The 20,603-nt window shown below is 36.3% G+C and overlaps 1 protein-coding gene across 1 annotated transcript in view; it reads right to left on the reverse strand.

The window, feature by feature from the left end:
- USH2A (usherin) overlaps positions 1-20,603 on the reverse strand; it is an 809,712-nt gene that overhangs the window by 174,249 nt on the left and 614,860 nt on the right. Inside the window, exon 49 of the mRNA XM_033195653.1 lies at positions 8,437-8,655. Within this exon, the coding sequence (XP_033051544.1) occupies positions 8,437-8,655 (219 nt within the window). The remainder of the gene's footprint in view (positions 1-8,436; positions 8,656-20,603) is intronic.

The following is a 20,603-nucleotide window of genomic DNA, read 5'->3' on the forward strand; positions in this document are numbered from 1 at the left end:
ACCATTCTTTCTTAATGAGATGGATTTGGTATTTATTCAAAATCAGCTGAGCACGTTCACTCATCAGGTACACTAATCAGCCACTATTTTTTGAGCCACATTTTGTTCTAGACCCATCACAGACATGGGTGACAGGCTGGGGGCAGCGGCAGAAAGACCTTGTGAGAGGATCACTGATCCCCGCATCTAAATGGAAGACACATATACCTGAGATACCAGATAGACATTTTCTCCCACCAAATTCAGTTTAATTGCCTGCATTTGCACCATTTAGATATTGCCATCGAAGAGAAATGGCAGAAATGTTAACATTAAAGCAGGAATAAATTAACGCTACTTGAGTCAGATCAAGCTAGAAATCAAGGTGCCTATACTGCATGTCACAGTGTTTTTATATTAGAATTTATATCCAGTTATATAGCAGCACAAGGTGATGAATGATTTATTTTAATTGGAATTTTGTTTGTTTATTATTAGTTCCGACTGATAACATAAAGAACCTCAAATTCAAAGTGCCCTGGGGTCCTGAATTGTTTAATCTGGTCCTGTGTAAACATCTACATTATTAAAGACACTCGAATCATAGATCAAAAGTGCTTTAAAAAAAAAGTCATTGAAAGTAGACATTGGTTTGGCACATGCCTTAAGAAAGATGTTTATCCACACATGACTCCAAAAAACCCTCTCATTCATCTTTTTACTTACAAAAGTCTCCTCATATTAAAAACTCTTATTTATGATTAATGATATACACTGATCCTAACAGAGTTTTGGCATACCATGTTTATCTAATGTGATAACTCTTCGAAGTAATTGGTTTAAAAATAAACTGCTATATTAATAATTTTAGTTGTTTTAATATTTCCAGGAAAAGTTATCTCAAATAAATACACAGAACAGGGCTCATTTTAGTCTGAGTCTTGATTATGGTGAGTATATATGTGTGTATGTACAAAATATACATATTTATGTGTGTGTAGAGATGCATGTATATATATGTATGTATATATATACACACAAATACATATAAATATATACATACATGTGTGTATACACACGCACATAAACTAAAAAGAAAAATCTGTAGCTTCAAGTTTTATATTGTTTGGGCATCTTTCTGCCCCTTCTGATTAGACATTTAAATACAACTGTGGATTCTTTACTGTTAATTTTTCCTCTGGCAGTTTTCTTAAGACAATTCATGTTTCTCTTCTAAAGAGCAATCAAAATTTGAAAACTGGTCTTTTAGGGAGCGGAATATATTCTCCCCCTCCCATTCCCCCATTACTTCATGGTTTCACTATGCTTTAAGTATAAAATAAAAATGCAGACATTGACCTAATTTGAAACTCCTAATCAGTCATCTGATCACTCTGAGGGACTTCTGACAGGTAAACTAAAATTTTGGTAATGAACTGCTTTTAAACTAGAAACAAAAAGATACCTTCTTTCACAAAGAACTCCATCTTTGTATTACTGAATTGAAATTTTCAGCCAAGATTTCACGCACATAACAAGAAGTGACTCCCTTTCTAGTTTCTTTGGTAAACCATTACTTCTTTAATTATTATCAACCTTGTTCCAGTGTGATAAATTGCTAATTACTTAATACCCTAATCAGCGTTCATTCTTTGCACAGATAAACTGTGACAGTGCCATTAATTTAAATAGTAATTTCACTTAATGGCCAGAACGGCACACCAGATTTTTATGCAGCATTTTCTGAAGACTGCATCCATCACTGCAATATTCTGACATAAAGATGTCTGACGTGCACTAACTCACTTAGGGAGAGCAGATGTTGCGGAGCAGAGTTTGGTAGTAATTCCCATAGTGCATCACTTCAGCATGAATGAGCTGCAAATTCAGAGACAGACAATCTTCTGAAACTGAATTGCAATAACGTTTGACCCCTACCTAATTTATCACATGTAGCACTTGACTTTTGAACTTTGACACATGGAATGCACAATTTTAAATATGCCCAAAGTAAAACAAAATAGGTCATGCATTATTGATGGATTGGTCCATTCTTCCAGAGCCTCTTCATTAAATTTGTACAAAGGTGGAGCGTGTCTTTGAACAAGATGCAGATGTTATTAAAGTGATACAGTACACATTAAACTAGTAGATGTTTATTTTTCAAATCAAAAAGCATATATTGTCTTTCTAAACTGTATATACATCCAATGGTTTCCATTGATTGGACACAACTGGGAAAATAGTGGAGGAAAAGATTTTTACTCACAATATTATTAATACTTCAAATATGTTACCAATGCTTATTTCATATCTGTGTCTCAAAAGAAATGCATTTATAAACATATCTGCTGGATGAATTTCTAAATAGTTAAGACTGCAAAACTGGGATTCCATTTTTTTTTTTTTTTTTTAAGAAGACCAAGAATTATGTATCATGCCTTTGAGATAAAAATAATATAGTAGTAAAATCCAGTCTGGAATATGACAAATCATTGTGAAACCCTGAGATTGTTCATGGGGACCAAATTTTAAGCCAAGGGATATTTTAGGCCTAGAAGAAAAAACAAGATTTGTGATTAGTCATCCTTAGGACAAATGTATAACATTTGTGGCAGAGCATGAAAGAAAAGAAATTCACTCTTGTCTTCACCAGTAGATGGCTCTGTGACTACCACCACAAAACTGAGAGGGTAGAGTAAAAACGCTCCCCAAATCATTGTGATACATTTTATAGCATTGATATATTACACTTTTCAAAAAAAAAAATCATTATGTTATATGGAAATCTTTCAGGGAAATGCCTTTTCAATACCACCCTTACACCATGGACTTCTGTGATTATACTTCCCTCTGCAAAATTCCCAAATTCCCATCTTATGAAACAAACAGTGATAGTCATTTGTTTTACTGAAGTCAGAGTCCAGGACGTGAAAACTCAGTCTTGTATTCTGAAACAATTTCAACTCAGAGTTTCACATCAAAGGCCGCATGGACAAAATTTATAATATAAATAAGTCAATATATTCCAAAGTCATCTCATGATCAGTTTCCCATGGCTAACAGAAAAATCTGTACTCTTGGAATGAAACAGAGGTTTTAATTTTCACCTTTTCATACTAAGGGATATAATCAAGTCCAATCCAAGATTAATGGCATAAATGGTAAAGTCATATAAGCAAACACTAAGAAAAAAATGAGTAATAAATGGATTTAAAATCTATTCAAAGAAAATGGCTAAGAATACATATCCACTGAAATGACGCGCATGACTTTCATCCCGAGATACCTATGTAACACTTCTACACAACTCATCTGCCCAGAGAGAGCACTAAAAACATAAACGCCACCCCAGCACTTCTGTTCCAACAGCATCTGTTAATTCACTCCATTTATAAAATACATATTGACAAAGACAACTGAACTGGGACCAGGGAGATTTGATTTGGTGTGAGAAAGTCAATTCAATGTGATTTTGTTAAAGGGCTCCTGCAGGCAAATAAAAGAGTTTAAGTAATAAAGTACATAAAGAGATGTTTTACGAGCCAGCCCGGTCTCGTGGCAGGCACACAATGCCAGCCAGCGAGAGAGGCCAGGCTTAGGAATGATATTATGAGATCCAAACCCGTATGTAGCAGGTATGCTGTTTGTCACTAGGTTGAGGAGAAAAAGGGCCATATGGATATTCTGGAAGGTCATTAAGGTCACAGTCATTAGGGGCGACAGGAGTGAACGGCAGCAGAGAGAGGAAAAATACATGTGGAACCTGTCTATTTTCAGTGCAAACTGCAGGAAGGAAGGTCAAGAGAATAAAAAGAGATTTTTTTTCCTTTGTAAAACTATTATTCCTTCAGTCCACTATAATTATAAGAGTTGGCAGAGCTGTAGAATACCATAAAAAACTCTAGAGCTTTTCTTGATTCGCAGGAGTTGAGGGCTGTCACCACTTGTGTAAGAAACGTTTGACTGGCATGCAGCATCATCTTGAAGTAAATAAAAAAGTGATTCTGAAATTTGAATTCATGGATGGAGTTCAAGGGTGGATAAAATTACAAGCAAATTTTTGTGTGTATTCTATGCACTATTATTCAGAGTGAGGGTTTGCAACTTTCAAAAGATTCAAAAGGAAAACAAATTAAGAACCACTCTCCTAGTGGACAGTAACCTCCATTCCCCTTCTTCAAACAGATGCATTTTATTTTATGCCAATGGTGTGCTGACTTCTCTTTCCTTCTCTTTTGCATTTGTTCTGCCACCTAAATTTAATCTTAAACTACAGGTCTTATCATCATATTGACTCTTCCCTGAGCGCTAAATAATATTCAAATCCTAATATTCAAATCCTTTTGCCTACTCAGATTTATCTCCTTTCTTCCTTACACAAGGTGTATACCTCTTGTAGTCCTCACTACTATTTGTATTTTACGGATTGCTGATTTCACAGTTTAGCTCAAGCCATGCCTGCCAAAATCATACTCACTGTTTGAGATGCCAATCCAATGGAACAACCTCCTTCATTACTTTGACTGGAGTGATCTCTCAGTCTTAAGAATATGCATGCATTCATCCCTCTCTTATGGCCTGTGTATAAACTTGTAGGTACTTTTCTCCTTGATTAGGTTGTAAGTTCTTGAGGATAAAATGGAATCTTGGCCATTTTTACACTTGCCAAGCACCAAGAATGATACCTTGAATGTGGTTATTACATAATACATATTTAACAAAGGAAGGAGTATGGCAGTAGACTAATTCTTTTAAGAAGCTACAGATGAACAAACACACTAAAATCAAATATTTTGCTGTCATTTTTAAACTCGGATGTATTAGGGTATACAGGGGGGAACACTTTTGATCCTCCCTGCCACCTTGATTCTATCTTTAGTAGACCTGTTATTAGCTACTTCACCTAAAGTAGGAGGAGGAGGTATTCAACAGGTTAGTTACAGTACAGGATAACTAATTAATTGCCATAATTTTCTGGTAGACATTACTATGACTTTAAGCAGTGGTTCTCAAATTATGGTCTCAGGATTCTCTTATAAGCTTACAAATTATTGAGGACCCCAAATACCTTTTGTTTATATGGATTTTACCTGTTGATATGTACTGTGTTAAAACTTACAGCAGAAATTTTTGAAATATTTATTTATTAATGCATTTAGACATAAAAATAATAAATCCATAACATGCTAACATATTTATGAAGCACAAATATATTTTTCTTTTTTTAATTATACTTTAAGTTCTAGGGTAATGTGCACAACGTGCGTGTTTGTTACATATATATACATGTGTCATGTTGGTGTGCTGCACCCATTAACTCGTCATTTACATTAGGTATATCTCCTAATGCTTTCCCTCCCTGCCCCCAACCCACGACAGGCCCCGGTGTGTGATGTTCCCCTTCCTGTGTCAAACTGTTCTCATTGTTCAATTCCCACCTATGAGTGAGAACATGCGGTGTTTGGTCTCAGAATCCTTTTATATGCTTACAAATTATTGAGGACCCCAAATACCTTTTGTTTATATGGGTTTTACCTGTTGATATGTACTGTGTTAAAACTTACAGCAGAAATTTTTGAAATTTTTTTATTAATGCATTTAAACATAAATATAATAAATCCATAGCATGCTAACATATTTATGAAGCATAAATATGTTTTTCAAATAAGAAATAGTGAGAAGAATGACATTGTGTTACATTTTTACAAGCTTCTTTAATGTTCAGTTAAGAGAAGGCAATTTAATTTTCTTTCTCATTCTGCATTTGATCTGTTGCAAATCACATCATGTAACCTCTGTAAAGCTCTGCTGTACACATACGAGGGAATGAGAATTAAAAAGGCATATAGTAGTTTAGTATCACAGGCATACCTCATGTTATTGTGGTTTGATTTATTGCACTTTGCAGATACTGCTTTTTTTACAAATTGAAGGTTTGTGGCCGCCCTGAATTAAGCATGTGTATTGGTGCCAATTTTCCAATAGCATGTACTTGCTTCATATTTCTGTGTCACATTTTGATGATTCTCACAATATTTTAAGCTTTTTCGTTATTATTATAAGACAGAAAGCTTAATTGATGAGTGTCCTGTGTGTACTGACTGCTTTACAGACCAGCCTTTCCCTTATCTTTCTCCCTCTCCTTGGGCCTTCCTATTCTCTGAGGCACAGCAATATTGAAATTAGGCCAATTAATAACCTTACAATGGCCTCTAAGTGTTCATGTGAAAGTATGAGTCTCATGTCTCTCACTTTAAATCAAAAACTAGGAATGATTAGGCTTATCGAGGAAGGCATGTTGAAAACCAAGATAAGCCAAAAACTAGACCTCTCATGACCAACAGTTTGCCAAGTTATGAATGCAAAGGAACAGTTCTTGAAGAAAATCAAAATACTCCTCCTCTTCTTCCCACACCTTCAACAGACCTTCTTCTCTTTTCTCTCCCACTCCTTCTTGAACATATCTTTTCCCCTGGACAATATCTCTTCATTACATCTTAAAAGGTATGTGAGCATGATAAACAATCTGGTGGGTCTTATGGCCTTCAACCATGGTCCAGGTAAGATTTCTATTTCACTTATCATGAATGATAAGTGAAACAGCCTTATTGCTGATATGAAGAAACTTTGAGTGGTCTGGATAGAAGATCAAATCAGTCACAACATTCCCTTAAGCCAAAGCCTAGTCCAGGCAAGGCTCTTACTCTCTTCAATTCTCTGAAGTCTGAGAGAGGTAAGGAAGCTGCAGAAGAATAGTTGGAAGCTAACAGAAGTTGGTTCATGAGGTTTAAGAAAAAAAGCCATATCCATAACATAAAATTGCAAGGTGAAGCAGCAAGTGCTGTTGTAGAAACTGCTGCCTCAAGTTACCCAGAAGACTTAGGCAAGATCATTGATGAAGGTGGCTACACTAAACAACAGATCTTCATTGTAGATGAAATAGCCTCACACTGGAAGAAGATGCCAACTAGAGCTTTCATAGGTAGAGAGAAAAAGTCAGTGCCTGGTTTCAAAGTTTCAAAGGACAGGCTGACTCTCTTGTTGGGGGGTGAAAGCAGCTGGTGTCTTTAAGTGGAAGCCCATGCTCACTGACCACTGCAAAAATTCTAGGGCCCTTAATAATTATGCTAAATCTATTCTGCCTGTGCTTGTACATGGAACAAAAAGGCTGTATGATTACGTATCTGCTTACAATATGGTTTACTATGTTTTTAAAGCTCATTATTGAGACCTACTGCCAGAAAAAATATTTCTTTTAAAATATCAATACTCATTGACAATGCATCTGGTCACCCAAGAGCGCTGATGGAAATAAAAGAAGATTAATGTTTACATGCCTATTAACACAGCATCTATTCGGCAGCCCATGGGTCAAGTAGTCATTTGGACTTTCAAGTTTTTTATTTAAAAATATATTTTGTAAGGCTACAACTGCCATAGATAGTAATTCTTCTGATGGATCTGGGCAAAGTAAACTGAAAACTTAGAAAGGATTCACAATTTTAGATGCAATTAAGAATATTCATGATTCATGGGAAGAAGTCAAAATATCAACATTAACAGGAGTTTAGAGGAAGTTGATTCCAACCCTCATGGATGACTGAGGGGTTTTAGACTCAAAAAGAAAAAATAACTGCAGATGTAGGGAAATAGCAGGAGAACTGGAATTAGAAGTGAAGCCTGAAGAGGTAATTGAATTGCTGCAATCATAAAACTAACAGATGAGGAGTTGCTTCTTAAGGAGGAGCAAAGAAAGTGGCTTCTTGAGATGGAATCTATGCCTGGTGAAGATTCTGTGAACACTGACTTCATATTTTAATTTTCTTGTCTTTAAAAGCCTTACCTCCAATAACATAAGTGTCAGGCCTCCCAAAATCTGGATCTGACTGTGTGGTATTTAGCAAGTGGAAACTAACATCTAATATCTAATGTCTGAACTTCAGTTTCTTCACTTTTAAAATGTAGATAATAATAGTACCTATCATGTAAGATTATTGTGAAGATTATTTGAGGTAATAATATATAAAATATTGGTAGAGTGTCTTAGTATTAATTCAAAGATACTTATTGTTATTTATATTAGTGTTAGCTTCACACAGTAGAATAAGGAGTAAAAGAATTATAACACAATATCATTATAATAATTTTGTATACTATTTGCTAGGAAATATTCTTTTCATTCATAACCAATGCATTCATGTGTGGGATTTTTTTTTGGTGGACATGACCTTTTCAAGAGGAAAAAAACTGATGTGTTTTTATGAAATACATGAGATACATGTAAAAATTGGGAGATTACATTGTTATGCGTTAAACAGTATGTTCCAAATTATTGCATTAGATATAACCAATGTGAGGTTTAATTACTTATTTCTTTTATTTCTAGGGCAAATTTCTCACTCTCCCTGCTTCTCCGATCCTCCATCTACTGAAAGGTAGATCTGGGCCCCCTACCTGGAAGGCGATTGTATACCACTCCTTCTTCTCCACCGCAACACTCCAAATCGTTGCTCACAATCTGTCTGCCACAGCACTGCTGGCCATGGCCATCATGAAGCCTCCCAGCACAGCAAATCTGGTTTCCTGAGGTGGAGTACGGCATTCTGCCACAGCAGGAATCACCAATGCCAACAGAAACCCGATTGTGCTGTTCATCTGGACAGCATACTTCACCTGTCAATTTAGGACAATAATAATCATTACATCAGTTAAAAAAATATGCTATGACTCACAATTAACTTTTATCACAATCATCTTGCAGATCCCAACTGATTGACAGAATTACTAGAGAGAATATTATCATATTGGAGCTGCAAAATTTCCAAATGACTCCAAAGTTTTGTGTATAAACGTGTGTCAGATCAGATACACACAGGGCAACTTACAAGTAAGTCTATGTTGTCTATTTCCTCACCATCAGGTCTGGTGACATAGATTATGTGGCATTATAGAAAAACATCTAGGAATACTTTTTTGTTTTGAGTAATTTTCTCTTGGAAAGTAGAGTGGATTCAAAAACCAACTATTGATACATTTATATTGCTTATGATTATAATTTCCTAAACCAAACTATATTTGTACAACCAAACAAAAACACTCCCATTGGGAAGGTTAATTACATGAGAGGAGGTAAAAAATACTGTATTTAAGTCAGTGTGCTAGTACTTCTTTGGGTTATGTCACACACTGAATTTTGCTACATTTCTCTTCACATGACGATCTGGGAAACCTGATATAAGAATAAGATAATCCAACAGATGCAGTGCTTTACGCCTGTAATCCCAGCACTTTGGGAGGCCAAGGTGGGTGGATAACTTGAGGCCAGGAGTTAGAGACCAGCCTGGCTAACATGGTGAAACCCCATCTCTACTAAAAATAAAAAAAATTAGCCAGGCTTGGTGGTGCATGCCTGTAGTCCCAGCTACTCAGGAGGCTGAGGCATGAGAGCTGCTTGGACCCAGGAGGCAGGAGGCAGAGTTTGCAGTGAGCTAGGATTGCTTCGCTGCACTCCAGCCTGGGCATATCTAAAAAACAAAAACAAACAAACAAAAAAACAGACTTAGATAATCTTTTGCCTGGTACCTTAAGATCAAAGGACTCAAATATTCTAAATACCAAGAGTTAGCTTGTTTATTTGTTTGGTATAAAGACAACTCTAAAAGACAGAAAATTTTGTAAATGGCTTCCCTTAAGGATACTTTCAAAAGAACTAATAAAAACTTGGTGGATCTAAAATCCAAACTTCATTTTCCCTTCCCTCGTGGCCCTCCGAACCCCGACTTCCTTCTCTCTCTTGTCCTGTTCCTCCTCTTCCTCCTAGACCTTCAACAGACCTTCTTCCCTTTTCTCTACCATTCTTTCTTGAACGTATCTTTTCCCCTGGACAACATTTCTTCATTATATAAGATATGTGAGTATGATGATCAATCTCGTGGGTCTTATGGCCTTCAACCATGGTCCAGGTAAGATTTCTATAATCCAATTAATGACTTGTCAAGCTTTCTTAAGAAATGGCACAAATCCACTGAAGAATTTAGGACTGCCTTAGGGATTTGTAGTCCTGGACTTCCTCTTCTCAATTAGTTCACCTTTGGGTGAGCACTGGATATCCTAAAATTTGTTGAGTAAAAGCAAGATGTACTATTTACCAAAATGATATAAAAATATGGGACTATATTTAACTATACATAGATATATAAGGAGTATAAAAAATGGGACAATAACTCTTAGCAGCTATCCTTGAGATCTTTTCTGCCCAAATTTATTGGTCAAAAATCCATCTCACTGGATGAAATGAACAAATTACTAGAAACATACAACTTACCAAAGAAACTACAAGAAAAAAGTTAAAATCAACAGCTCTTATGAATATTGATGCAAAAATCTTCAACAGAATACTAGAAAACTGAATTCAAAAGCAGGTTAAAATGATTCTGCAACATGACCAAGTGGGATATATACCTGGAATACCAGCATGGGTCAATATATGAAAACTTAATCAATGTAACACATTATATCAATAGAAACAAGGGAAAAAAAGAGACACATGATTATCTCAGTTGATGAAGAACAAATATTTGACAAAATTCAACCTCTTTCATTATAAATCCAATCAAGAAAATAGGAATAGGTGAAAACTACCTCAACATAATCAAGAGTATATGAGAAAACCCTATACCTAATGTCATACTCAACAGTGAAAGACTGAAAACTTTTCCTCTAAAATCAGAAACAAGAAAAGGATGCTACCCTTTGCCACTTGTATTCTACATAATATTGGATATTACAGCTAGAGCAATTAGGCAAGAGAAAAAAATAAAAGGCTTCCAAATTGAAAGGGAAGAAGCAAAACTGTGTGTTCTCAGAGAACATGATATCATATAGAGAAAACTCTAAAGATTCTTAAAAAAAAAAAAAAAACCTGTTACAACTAATAAACAAATTCAGCATAGCATCAGGATACAAAGTCAGCACAGAAAAACCAGGCATGTTTCTATACACTAAGAATGAATAATCTGAAAATAAAAGTAATAAGATAATTTCATTTACAATAACATCAAAAAAATGAAATACTTAAGAATGAGCTTACCAAGAAAGTGAAAGACTGAAATACCACAAAACGTTGTTTAAAGAAATTAAAGAAGACAACCAAATGGAAGAACATCCCATGTTTATAGATTGGAAGCCTTAATATTGTTAAGGTGCCAATACTGCTCGAGTGATCTACAGAATCAATTCGATCCTTATCAAAATCCCAATGCTTTTTGCAGAAACAGAAGAAGCCATTATAAAATTCACATGGAATGTCAAAAAACTCCAAATAGTTAAAACAACATTGAAAAAGAACAAAGTTGGAGATCTCACACTTTCTGATTTCAAAACTTACTACAAAGTTACAGTAATTAAAAGTGTGTTACTGGCACAAAGGCAGACATGTAGACCAATGTGATAGAACAGAGATCCTAAAAATGAACACTTGCAAATATGGGCAAATGATTTTCAGCAAAGGTGTCAAGACCATTTAATGGGGAAAGGACCTTTTTTTTTTTTTTTTTTTTTTTTTAAGGTTGGAAAAGTTGAATACCCACATGCCAAAGAATGATATTGAACCCTTACTTTATATCATATACCAAAACTAACTCAAAATGGATCAAAGATCTAGATGTAAAAGCTAAAACTTAAAATTCTTAGAAGAAAGTAAAGGGGAAATTTCATGACATTGGCTCTGTCAATGATTTCTTGGCTATGACACTGAAAGCAGAAGCAATAACGAAATAAGATGAATTGGATTCATCATAATTAATATTAATAACTTTGTGGCATCGAAGAATACTATCAACCAGTGAGAAGGCAACTCATGAGAGAATATATTAAAATTATATATCTGATAAGGAAGTAGTATACAGAATGTATAAAGAACTTCTATAACTCAAAAACATAAAACAAAGACCGTGTTTTTTAAATGGGCAAATAACTTTAATAGACCTTTTTTCAAAGAAGATACACAAATAGCCAATAAACACATGAAAATATGCTCAATATTAGTAATAAGTAGGGGAATGCAAATCAAAACCACAATGAGATGCCACTTGATACTCATTAGGATAGTTATAAAAAACATAAAATAACAAGCATCAGCAAGAATATGGAGAAATTGACACACTTGTGCATTGTTGTTGGGAATATAAAATGTTAGAATGTTCCACAAAACAGTATGGCAGTTCTTAAAAAGAAAATTAAACATAGAATTACCATATGATCCAGCAATTCCACTTTTGGGTATAAACTCAAAAGAATTGAAAACAGGAGATTGAACAGAAATTTGTACATTTATACATGAATGTTTACGGCAGCTTTAACCGTAATAGTCACTAGGCAGAAATAACCCAAATGTCCACTGATGAATAAATGAATACAAAAGTGTTACATATATCAATGAGACATTATTTGACCTTAGAAAGGAATAAAATCCTGACATACGACAACATGAATGGCCCTTGAAAATGTGCTAAGTGAAATAAGCAAGACACAAAAAGACAAATATTGTATGATTCCAATTATATTAGGTACCTACAGTAGTCAAATTCATAGAGACTAAAAACAGAATGGTGGTTTCCATGGGTTGAAGCTAATGGGGAGTGGAAAGTTAGTGCTTAATGGAAACAGAGTCTCAGCTTGAGAAGATGAAAGAGTTCTAGAGATGGATGGTGGTAATGATTGTACCACAATGTGAATGTACTCAATGCCACTGAACTCTGTGCTTAAAAAGTGGCTAAAATGATAAATTTTATGTTGTGTATATTTTACCATAAAAAGGTCCTGTAAACAAGGAAAAAATAAATCCAGGTCTGGCTTCAGAGATCACTTTACTACCGCCTTCCGAAATACTCTAGTCTCAAGATGAGTGAAGAAGGTATCATAACTTCCCATAAAACTGAAGATAAGACAGTAGATTGTCCCTTCCTTCTAAATTACAAGAGCTTGCTAAACACTTAGAAGATACTTTGGCTCAGAAAAAAGAAAAAAATTCAGACCACATTAATAGCTTTTGGGATTAAGCAATTAGATAAAGCAAAGAATGAGGACACCTCTATGTCTAGTCTACACAAAAACAACCTTCGATATTGTAAGGGACACTGGGAGAACACTTACTCTGCCTTTATTAGTGTATCTTAGAAAGACACAATCAAAAAAAAAAAAAAAAAAAAAAAAAGGACAAACTGACAAAACAGCACCTCTCTGTGAAAGTAGCTGCTCTCATCTATCCACAACTGCCCTTGACATAGAAAGAGAGAAATTTCTATGCAATTGTAAAAATAGAAGATTGATACTGGGGGTAGGTATATTATCTATGAAATACCCTTTTAATTTTCCATTATCCCTTTCTAGGAATAATCAACTGTCTCAGTGGTAGACATATCAAATAATTTTCAGATTCTGCCTTTATTTTTCTTTCTCTTGAATCAACACATATTTTGTTCAGTAATTCCACTTCAGTTCATCTGTTGAGAAGAGATCCACTTTGTAAATGAGATACCAGCATTAAATGTGAACCTGACAGTCTCTTTCTGTAGCTCCCAGGAGAAGAATGCCTGGTCTATAATTTGGTGGTGCCACCAGCTAATTACCTGATGCCTTTGTGATCAACATCTCTGACTTTGAATATGTCTCCAAGATCCTCTGGGGCAAAAACTGCTCAGATGTGGGATTCATACAGGATGCTAACCCCTTAAAGATGTCTATCAATCTGGCTATGCATTTCTCGAAACTGGCCCAAAATACTAAAAAGAACAATATTTAATAACTTGGTCCATTGTATCTACATACCTCCAGAAAGTTACCTCAGTTGGCATAATACCTCATTATCCCCTGTACCAGTGCTTGTAGTTCACTGTTCACTCTATCAAAATGATAAAAGACTTGTGTACCACTTTGGACAAGATTTAAGTGTCATCACTTTGTACAAGATTTAAGTATCATTAACAAGATTGCACTCCCCCATTTCCCAACCCTAATACCATCCTACTGCCACTCCCTGAGGCAGCTGCTTAATTTATAGCAGATCTATACTTAGAATTTTTTTCATATATTCTTGCACTCCTGCTCACAGTATCTTTTTTGTTTAATTTGTGACAGTTACTCCCCAAGAGTTTACAACAATGGCTTCTTAATTCTCACAATTGCTTAACCATTACCTTACTATGGTAAACACAACATGGCCTCCCAAAGACATCCACATCCTCATCCCTGGAGCCTGTGACTATGTTATGTTACATGGCAAAGAGGAAAGAAGACAACAGATGTGATTAATTTTAATAATATGATATGAGAAATGTTCAACTGGTCATTGTTGGCCTGGAAAATGGAAGGGGTCCACAAGCCAAAGAATGTGAGCAGCCTCTGCAAGGTGGAAAAGGCAAGAAAATGGGTTCTCACCTCCAGAAGGGAATGCAGCTCTTGTTAACTTCTTGGTTTTAGCTCAATGAAACCCATTTCAAACTTCTGATATTGAGATGTATAAGGTAAGTTTGTGTGGTTTTAAGCCACAAAGCTTCTGGTAATGAGTTATAGCAGCAATAGGAAACAAACTGAGTGATATTTAATTTCCTCTATAAGATTCAACTGCTGTACAATATGTGAATGATCATCTGTCATGCTCTCCAGATAGTCTTGAAAAACGGATTCCCTCTATTTGTCAACAGTGGTAGCATACAATCAACATAAAGTCTCTAAATGTCAATTTTGTCAGCACAAAGTGCTTTTACTAGGACTTAAATTCTAGGCTGTGACAGTTTGCAAAATGGAAAGTCCTTTTCTCCTCAAAGTTTGGAAGCTCTTCATGACTTTCCCTGGCTAGTTGCTAAAAGTCAACTTAGAGAATTGCTTGGCCTCATAGAATCAACAAGGATCCTTGGTTTCATAGGATCTCAAAGGTCATTAGATGTTTGAATCTTAGCTTTTGAGAACTGGCTATCCCTTTATATGATCTGATGAAAGTGGACACCCCTGAGTCCTTGCTCTGGAATGATTCATTAGAAACCTTGCCATTTAAAGGAGGCCTGTTAGTCCCCTTTACTCATATGCTCCCCAATTACTAAACATGTTTTTTCTATTTGGATATAAAAGATTGGGCTAGCTTTGGGTATTATAACTCAGCAGCCCAATGGACATCAGAAACATTAATATCCCGCTAATATTCCTAAAGTTACTTAATGAAGGTCAAACAACTAAGAGGTGAAAGAAATGGGATGTGGAGCCAGGAAGCTTGACTCCAGAACCAATATCTTATCCACTAATTACTCAGCATCAAACCACTGAAACACTACACAAAACTTAATCTTTCATAAGAATGTGATCATGAAATATTACTTGAAATAGCCATCACTGACTAAGACACTTTTGCTTTCTTTCTTTTAAAAATAGGGATGTTCATTGTAATTTTAATGGAAATATATTTGCTATCTTTCTGTTCTACCAATATATGAGAAAAATATATTAAGTCACTCATACACAGTCATCACATTATTATAAAACACATCATCTCTAAGAGCTCACCCTAAAATTTAATCACGAAAATTCCTATTTTGATTAGCTGTGTGTCTTGGCCATGTTTCTATGTCCCATTTTTCCCATGTGTAAAATGGAAATAGAATTCTAAGGCAAAGGCTTTTAAAAATATTTTATTTAAAAAATATTCTTCAGGACCATTACTTTTTTTGGGTGCACACTTCCATGAATTTCAATGAAGAGACACCACCAGGATACAAAGGAGTTTCATCACCCCCCAGAACACCCTCATGCTATCCCTGTATAGTCACATTCCCTTCTCATCCATTACCCTTGGCAACTGTCGACTTTTATCTCCTAAACTATGGCTTGTCTTGTATAGTATGTCATGTAAATGAAGTCTCACAGTTCGTAGCTTTTTGAGACTGGTTTATTTCACTGGGCATGATATCTTCTTGGCACTTATCAACACTTTGTTCTTTTTTATTGCTACATAGTATTCCTTTGTTCCACAGTTTGTCCATTTACTCACTTAGGGACATTTGAATTGTTTCCAGGTTTTGGCAGTAATGATTACAGCTGCGGTAAACATTCATGTGCAGGTTTTTGTGTGAACATAAATTTGCTTTTCTCTAGGGTAAATATCCAGGAGGGGATCAAGACATACTCAGGATTTTCTCAAAATACGAATTTCTAGAATTCAGGAGACACTTGGCTTAGTCGATTATCTTCGAAAGGATCCTATAATATGGTATCTCTAAGTAAAAGGGAATTTAGTAAAAGTTTCCATGATGATGCTACCAGAGACCAATGAAGGAGCAATGAGCTTATTGTAAACAGTAAAATTACTGTATTTGTTATGTTCCCCTGGGTAAAATAACTCTGCTTGGTCTGAAATGCAGTTGCCATATTTTTTGTCTTCACATTCAGAGAACATAATGTCCCTCTTTGGTAAACTTTAAGATAATGTATCCCATGGTACAGGGCAACATCAGGAAATTAAACACCACTTAGGACAATGGTGATCTTAGAGGAAACATAGTGTACATATCTATATGGGGAAAGCCAACACTTTTTTTAAAAGTCTCTTTTGAGCATAACCAATGTTAACTGGTTTAGATATTCTAGTCATATTTTTCTGAATCCCTCAGAATCTTATTCAGTTACTGACAGAAGACTTCAAAAAAAAAAAAAAAAAAGATGTGGATTATATCAATGAGAAATAAAACTAATTTCTTTTCTTCAAAAAAGGGCTATTAGACATAAGATACAAGGATCAGTCACCTTCTCATTAACCTCTCAAAATGAATCTATTTCAGGCCAGACTGGAAAATGTTTTCTCTCTAAAAACTACTATGCAGTGTAACAGTTAATTGTTATTCTTATCAAAGAATGACCCACATTAACAGTTACTTGAGGTCATTAGCATGTTTATAAAAAAGGGAGAGAAATGAGCATTCTTTTCTCTTCTGCTCTTTGTTATGGGGTGTTACGGAAGAAAGTCGTGAGAAAAAAAATAAAGTACATATTTATCAATATTTCAGACTAATCTATAAATATCAAAATGCCTATACCCATCTTGGTCTTGAACTGGCAGACTAGTGACCAGATTTAAATCACATTTACATGCAACAGGATTTGGGATCATTGTGCTTTTTTCCCCTCAATGTAACCAGTGTTAAACTAGTTAACAAAGACCACGGAGCTTAGGACAGAGGTCACAAAATAATCTCTTCATTTAGGTACAGTGAGATTAATGATTGGAGCAAAACACTCTTTGATTATTTCATGAGATTGCTTTTTTCCTTTTCTCTTCACCAGGGTAGGCATTGTAATACTATGAAAAATGAACTACTTAAAAAAGAATCAAAATTTGGGGCATGCTCAATGGTTTGGTAAATATTAAAATGCTTTAGGTGTTCGGAAACATGTATTTATAGATACAGACAATAAATATTTTTAAAACCCTAGGTCTAAAAATTAATTATTAAAAGGCTTATATAATATCAATGACAACTTCTGAGCTTCCACGAGTTATTTCATTTTTGAGAAAAATGTTACATTTTATTTTGAAACCTAACAAAAGTAGATTGTGCTGTCAGTTCAAAATCTGACTACTTGTGTTAGCATTGAGAAAGTCACAGGCAAGTGTCCTGAGTTAGTAGCAGTGATAGATGTAAATAAGTATTTTTCATTAGCTTTAAGGGACAGAGGATATTTTGCAGACTTTGAATAGTTGGTTGCAAATCATAACATCAAAAACTTTAATGTGATGTGGAAATGAAAACAATATTATTTAGTTCTATGATCAACTTGGTCTACTGGTGTGAAGAATGGTAGGAATTGAACAACACAAAATGTGCATCTCATCATTGTAATTATAATTTCATAGCAATTATTTGTAAGCAAGGGCAGATATGAACCATACATGAAAACTCCCCAAATGCAACTTGTTTTGAGAAAGTAAAGCATTTAACAGTATTTGATCTATTGTTGACATTGTGAGCTGTAGTATGAAGAAGTTTAACAGTTTTCTACAAAACTCTTATTTCCATACATATTTTTACTTTTTCTAACTTGGAAAATCTGGTTTACTATAACTTATTCAAGTTTGAAATATTTTTGATAGAGAAATAACAGCACTGCTATAAAAATGTATGTTTTTTTTCTATGAATTGTAAGGAAAAATAATGAGTGAAGGTTCTCTGCCTTGAGTAAACTTGAGCAGTATTTAATCAGGACACCTGAAACCACCTTTGCAAAAACTATGACAGTAAGAAAATTCTGACACTGGAAAATTATGACAGTGAAAGAAATTTGACCTAATCAATTCCATCTTGCTTCTAGTCTCCAAGCTACCCTTGTCCATTCCTCGGCATAGGCCAGGATAACTATGGGAGGTGTTTAGTTTACAGTTAAACTTCGAAACAATGATGACAGTCCTTTCCTGGAACAAACTTGCTCCTTGCTTGGGGGGCAGAGCACCTTTGTAAAATTAACAAATTAGCCACAAGGAACTATGGCTCAGGTGTTCATGCCACCAGAGGCCACACAATTCCTAACCTTCCCAACTGCTTCTATAGATAACGTCACTATTGTAAAACCTAAGATTAGTATTCAAGGTACTTTTTACTCTTTATTCTGACGGACCAGCTAGCATCACCCAGACCAGTAAACTGGCTCATCTGATCCTGTAGTCCCCATCTAGGAACTGACTAAGGGTGAGGAAACAGCTCTGACTCCCTATAATTTTATCCCCTACCAATAAACATCCCCCATTCCCTAGCCCTATGCTTACTGCACTATCCTAAAAAAAAACCCTAGGTTGGGCCAGGCGTGGTGGCTCACGCCTGTAATCCCAGCACTTTAGGAGGCCAAGGCAGGCGGATCATCTGAAGTTAGGAGTTCGAAACCACCCTGACCAACATGGAGAATGCCCGTCTCCATTAAAAATACAAAATTAGATGTGGTGGCACATGCTTATAATCTCAGCTACTCGGGAGGCTGAGGCAGGAGAATCGCTTGAACCTGGGAGGCAGAGGTTGCAGAGAGCCGGAGATCAAGTCGTTGTGAGAGGTGACAACGTGGTAGCAGCCCTCATTCTCGGCGCCTCCTCGGCCTCGGCGTCCACTCTGGAGGCCTTGAGGAGCCCTTCGGCCCGCCACTGCACTGTGGGAGCCCCATTCTGCGCTGGCCGAGGCCTAAGCTGGCTCCCTCTGCTTGCGAGGAGGTGTGGAGGGAGAGGTACGGGCGGGAACCCGGGCTGCGCATGGTGCTCACCGGCCAGCGTGAGTTCCCGGCGGGCGCGGGCTCGGTGGGCAGCACTATGAGAGGCGGCTGGCACTGCCAGCCCCAGGCAGTGAGGGACTTAGCACCCAGGCCTTTTCCACACTGTGGAAGCTTTGTTCTTTCAGTCTTCGCAGTAAATCTTGCTGCTGCTCACTCTTTGGGTCCGCACCGCCTTTATGAGCTGTAACACTCACCGCCAAGGTCTGCAGCTTCACTCCTCAGGTCAGCAAGACCACGAACCCACCACCCAGAGGAATGGACAACTCCGGACGGGAGGAACAAACAACTCCGCATGGGAGGAAGGAAAAACTCCAGATGAGTCACCTAGCTGTAACACCGCGAGGGTCCGCGGTTTCATTCTTGAAGTCAGTGAGACCAAGAACCCACCAATTCCGGACACAATTGCACTCCGGCCTGGGCAACAAGAGTGAAATTCCACCTCAAAACAAACAAAAAGCAAAACAACCCAAAGACTAAAGAACTCTAGGGTTTCTTTTTTTTTTTTTTTTAGACATAGTCTTACTCTGTTGCCCAGGCTGGAGTGCATTGGCACAATGCAACCTCTGCCTCCCAGATTCAAGTGATTCTCCTGCCTCAGCCTCCAGAGTAGCTGGGATTACAGGCACCTGCCACCAGGCCCAGCTAATTTTTTGTATTTTTTTTTTTTTTACAAGAGATGGGGTTTTGCCATGTTGGCCAGGCTGATCTTGATCTCCCGACTTCAGGTGATCACCCGTCTCGGCCTCCTGAAGTGCTGGAATTACAGGTGTAAGTAAGCCACTGTGCCCAGACAAACCCTAGGTTTTGAATTTTTGGGGAGATTGTTTTGAGTAAAAGCGCCTATCCTGCTTAGTTGGCGCTGTGTTTATTAAGCTTTTTCTCTATTGTAGTACCACTGTTTTGGTAAATTGGCTCTATCTGTGCAATGGGCAAGATGAACCCATCGGGTGATGACACACTTTCTATATTTGTTCCAGTATTTTGCAAAAAAGACACTGGGTTAGACAGTGTCTCATTTCACATGGCCTTGGATGGATATAGTTATACTGAACATAAGGTACATGAACCAGATGTTGGGCATAAATTTCACCCTAAACTAGATATCTAAAAGCATTCAGATTTCCTACAGCCTCCAATAAACTTAGCTTTCTTGTCTTTCTCCTATATCCATTTCTTGCTCTTTAAAGAAGATATCAGTATCAAACTTAAGTAGTAGGAAAAAACTTGTATTCTCAATTACTTTTGTATTCTCAATTACTTTTGCAGGATAAATTGTAATCGACAGTGGTAGTAATGAAGAAGTTTAGAAGTCTTAAATAGTCCTT

Source organism: Trachypithecus francoisi, unplaced genomic scaffold (assembly GCF_009764315.1).
Source record: "Trachypithecus francoisi isolate TF-2019V2 unplaced genomic scaffold, Tfra_2.0 Lachesis_group5, whole genome shotgun sequence".
NCBI classification, from domain to species: domain Eukaryota; kingdom Metazoa; phylum Chordata; class Mammalia; order Primates; family Cercopithecidae; genus Trachypithecus; species Trachypithecus francoisi.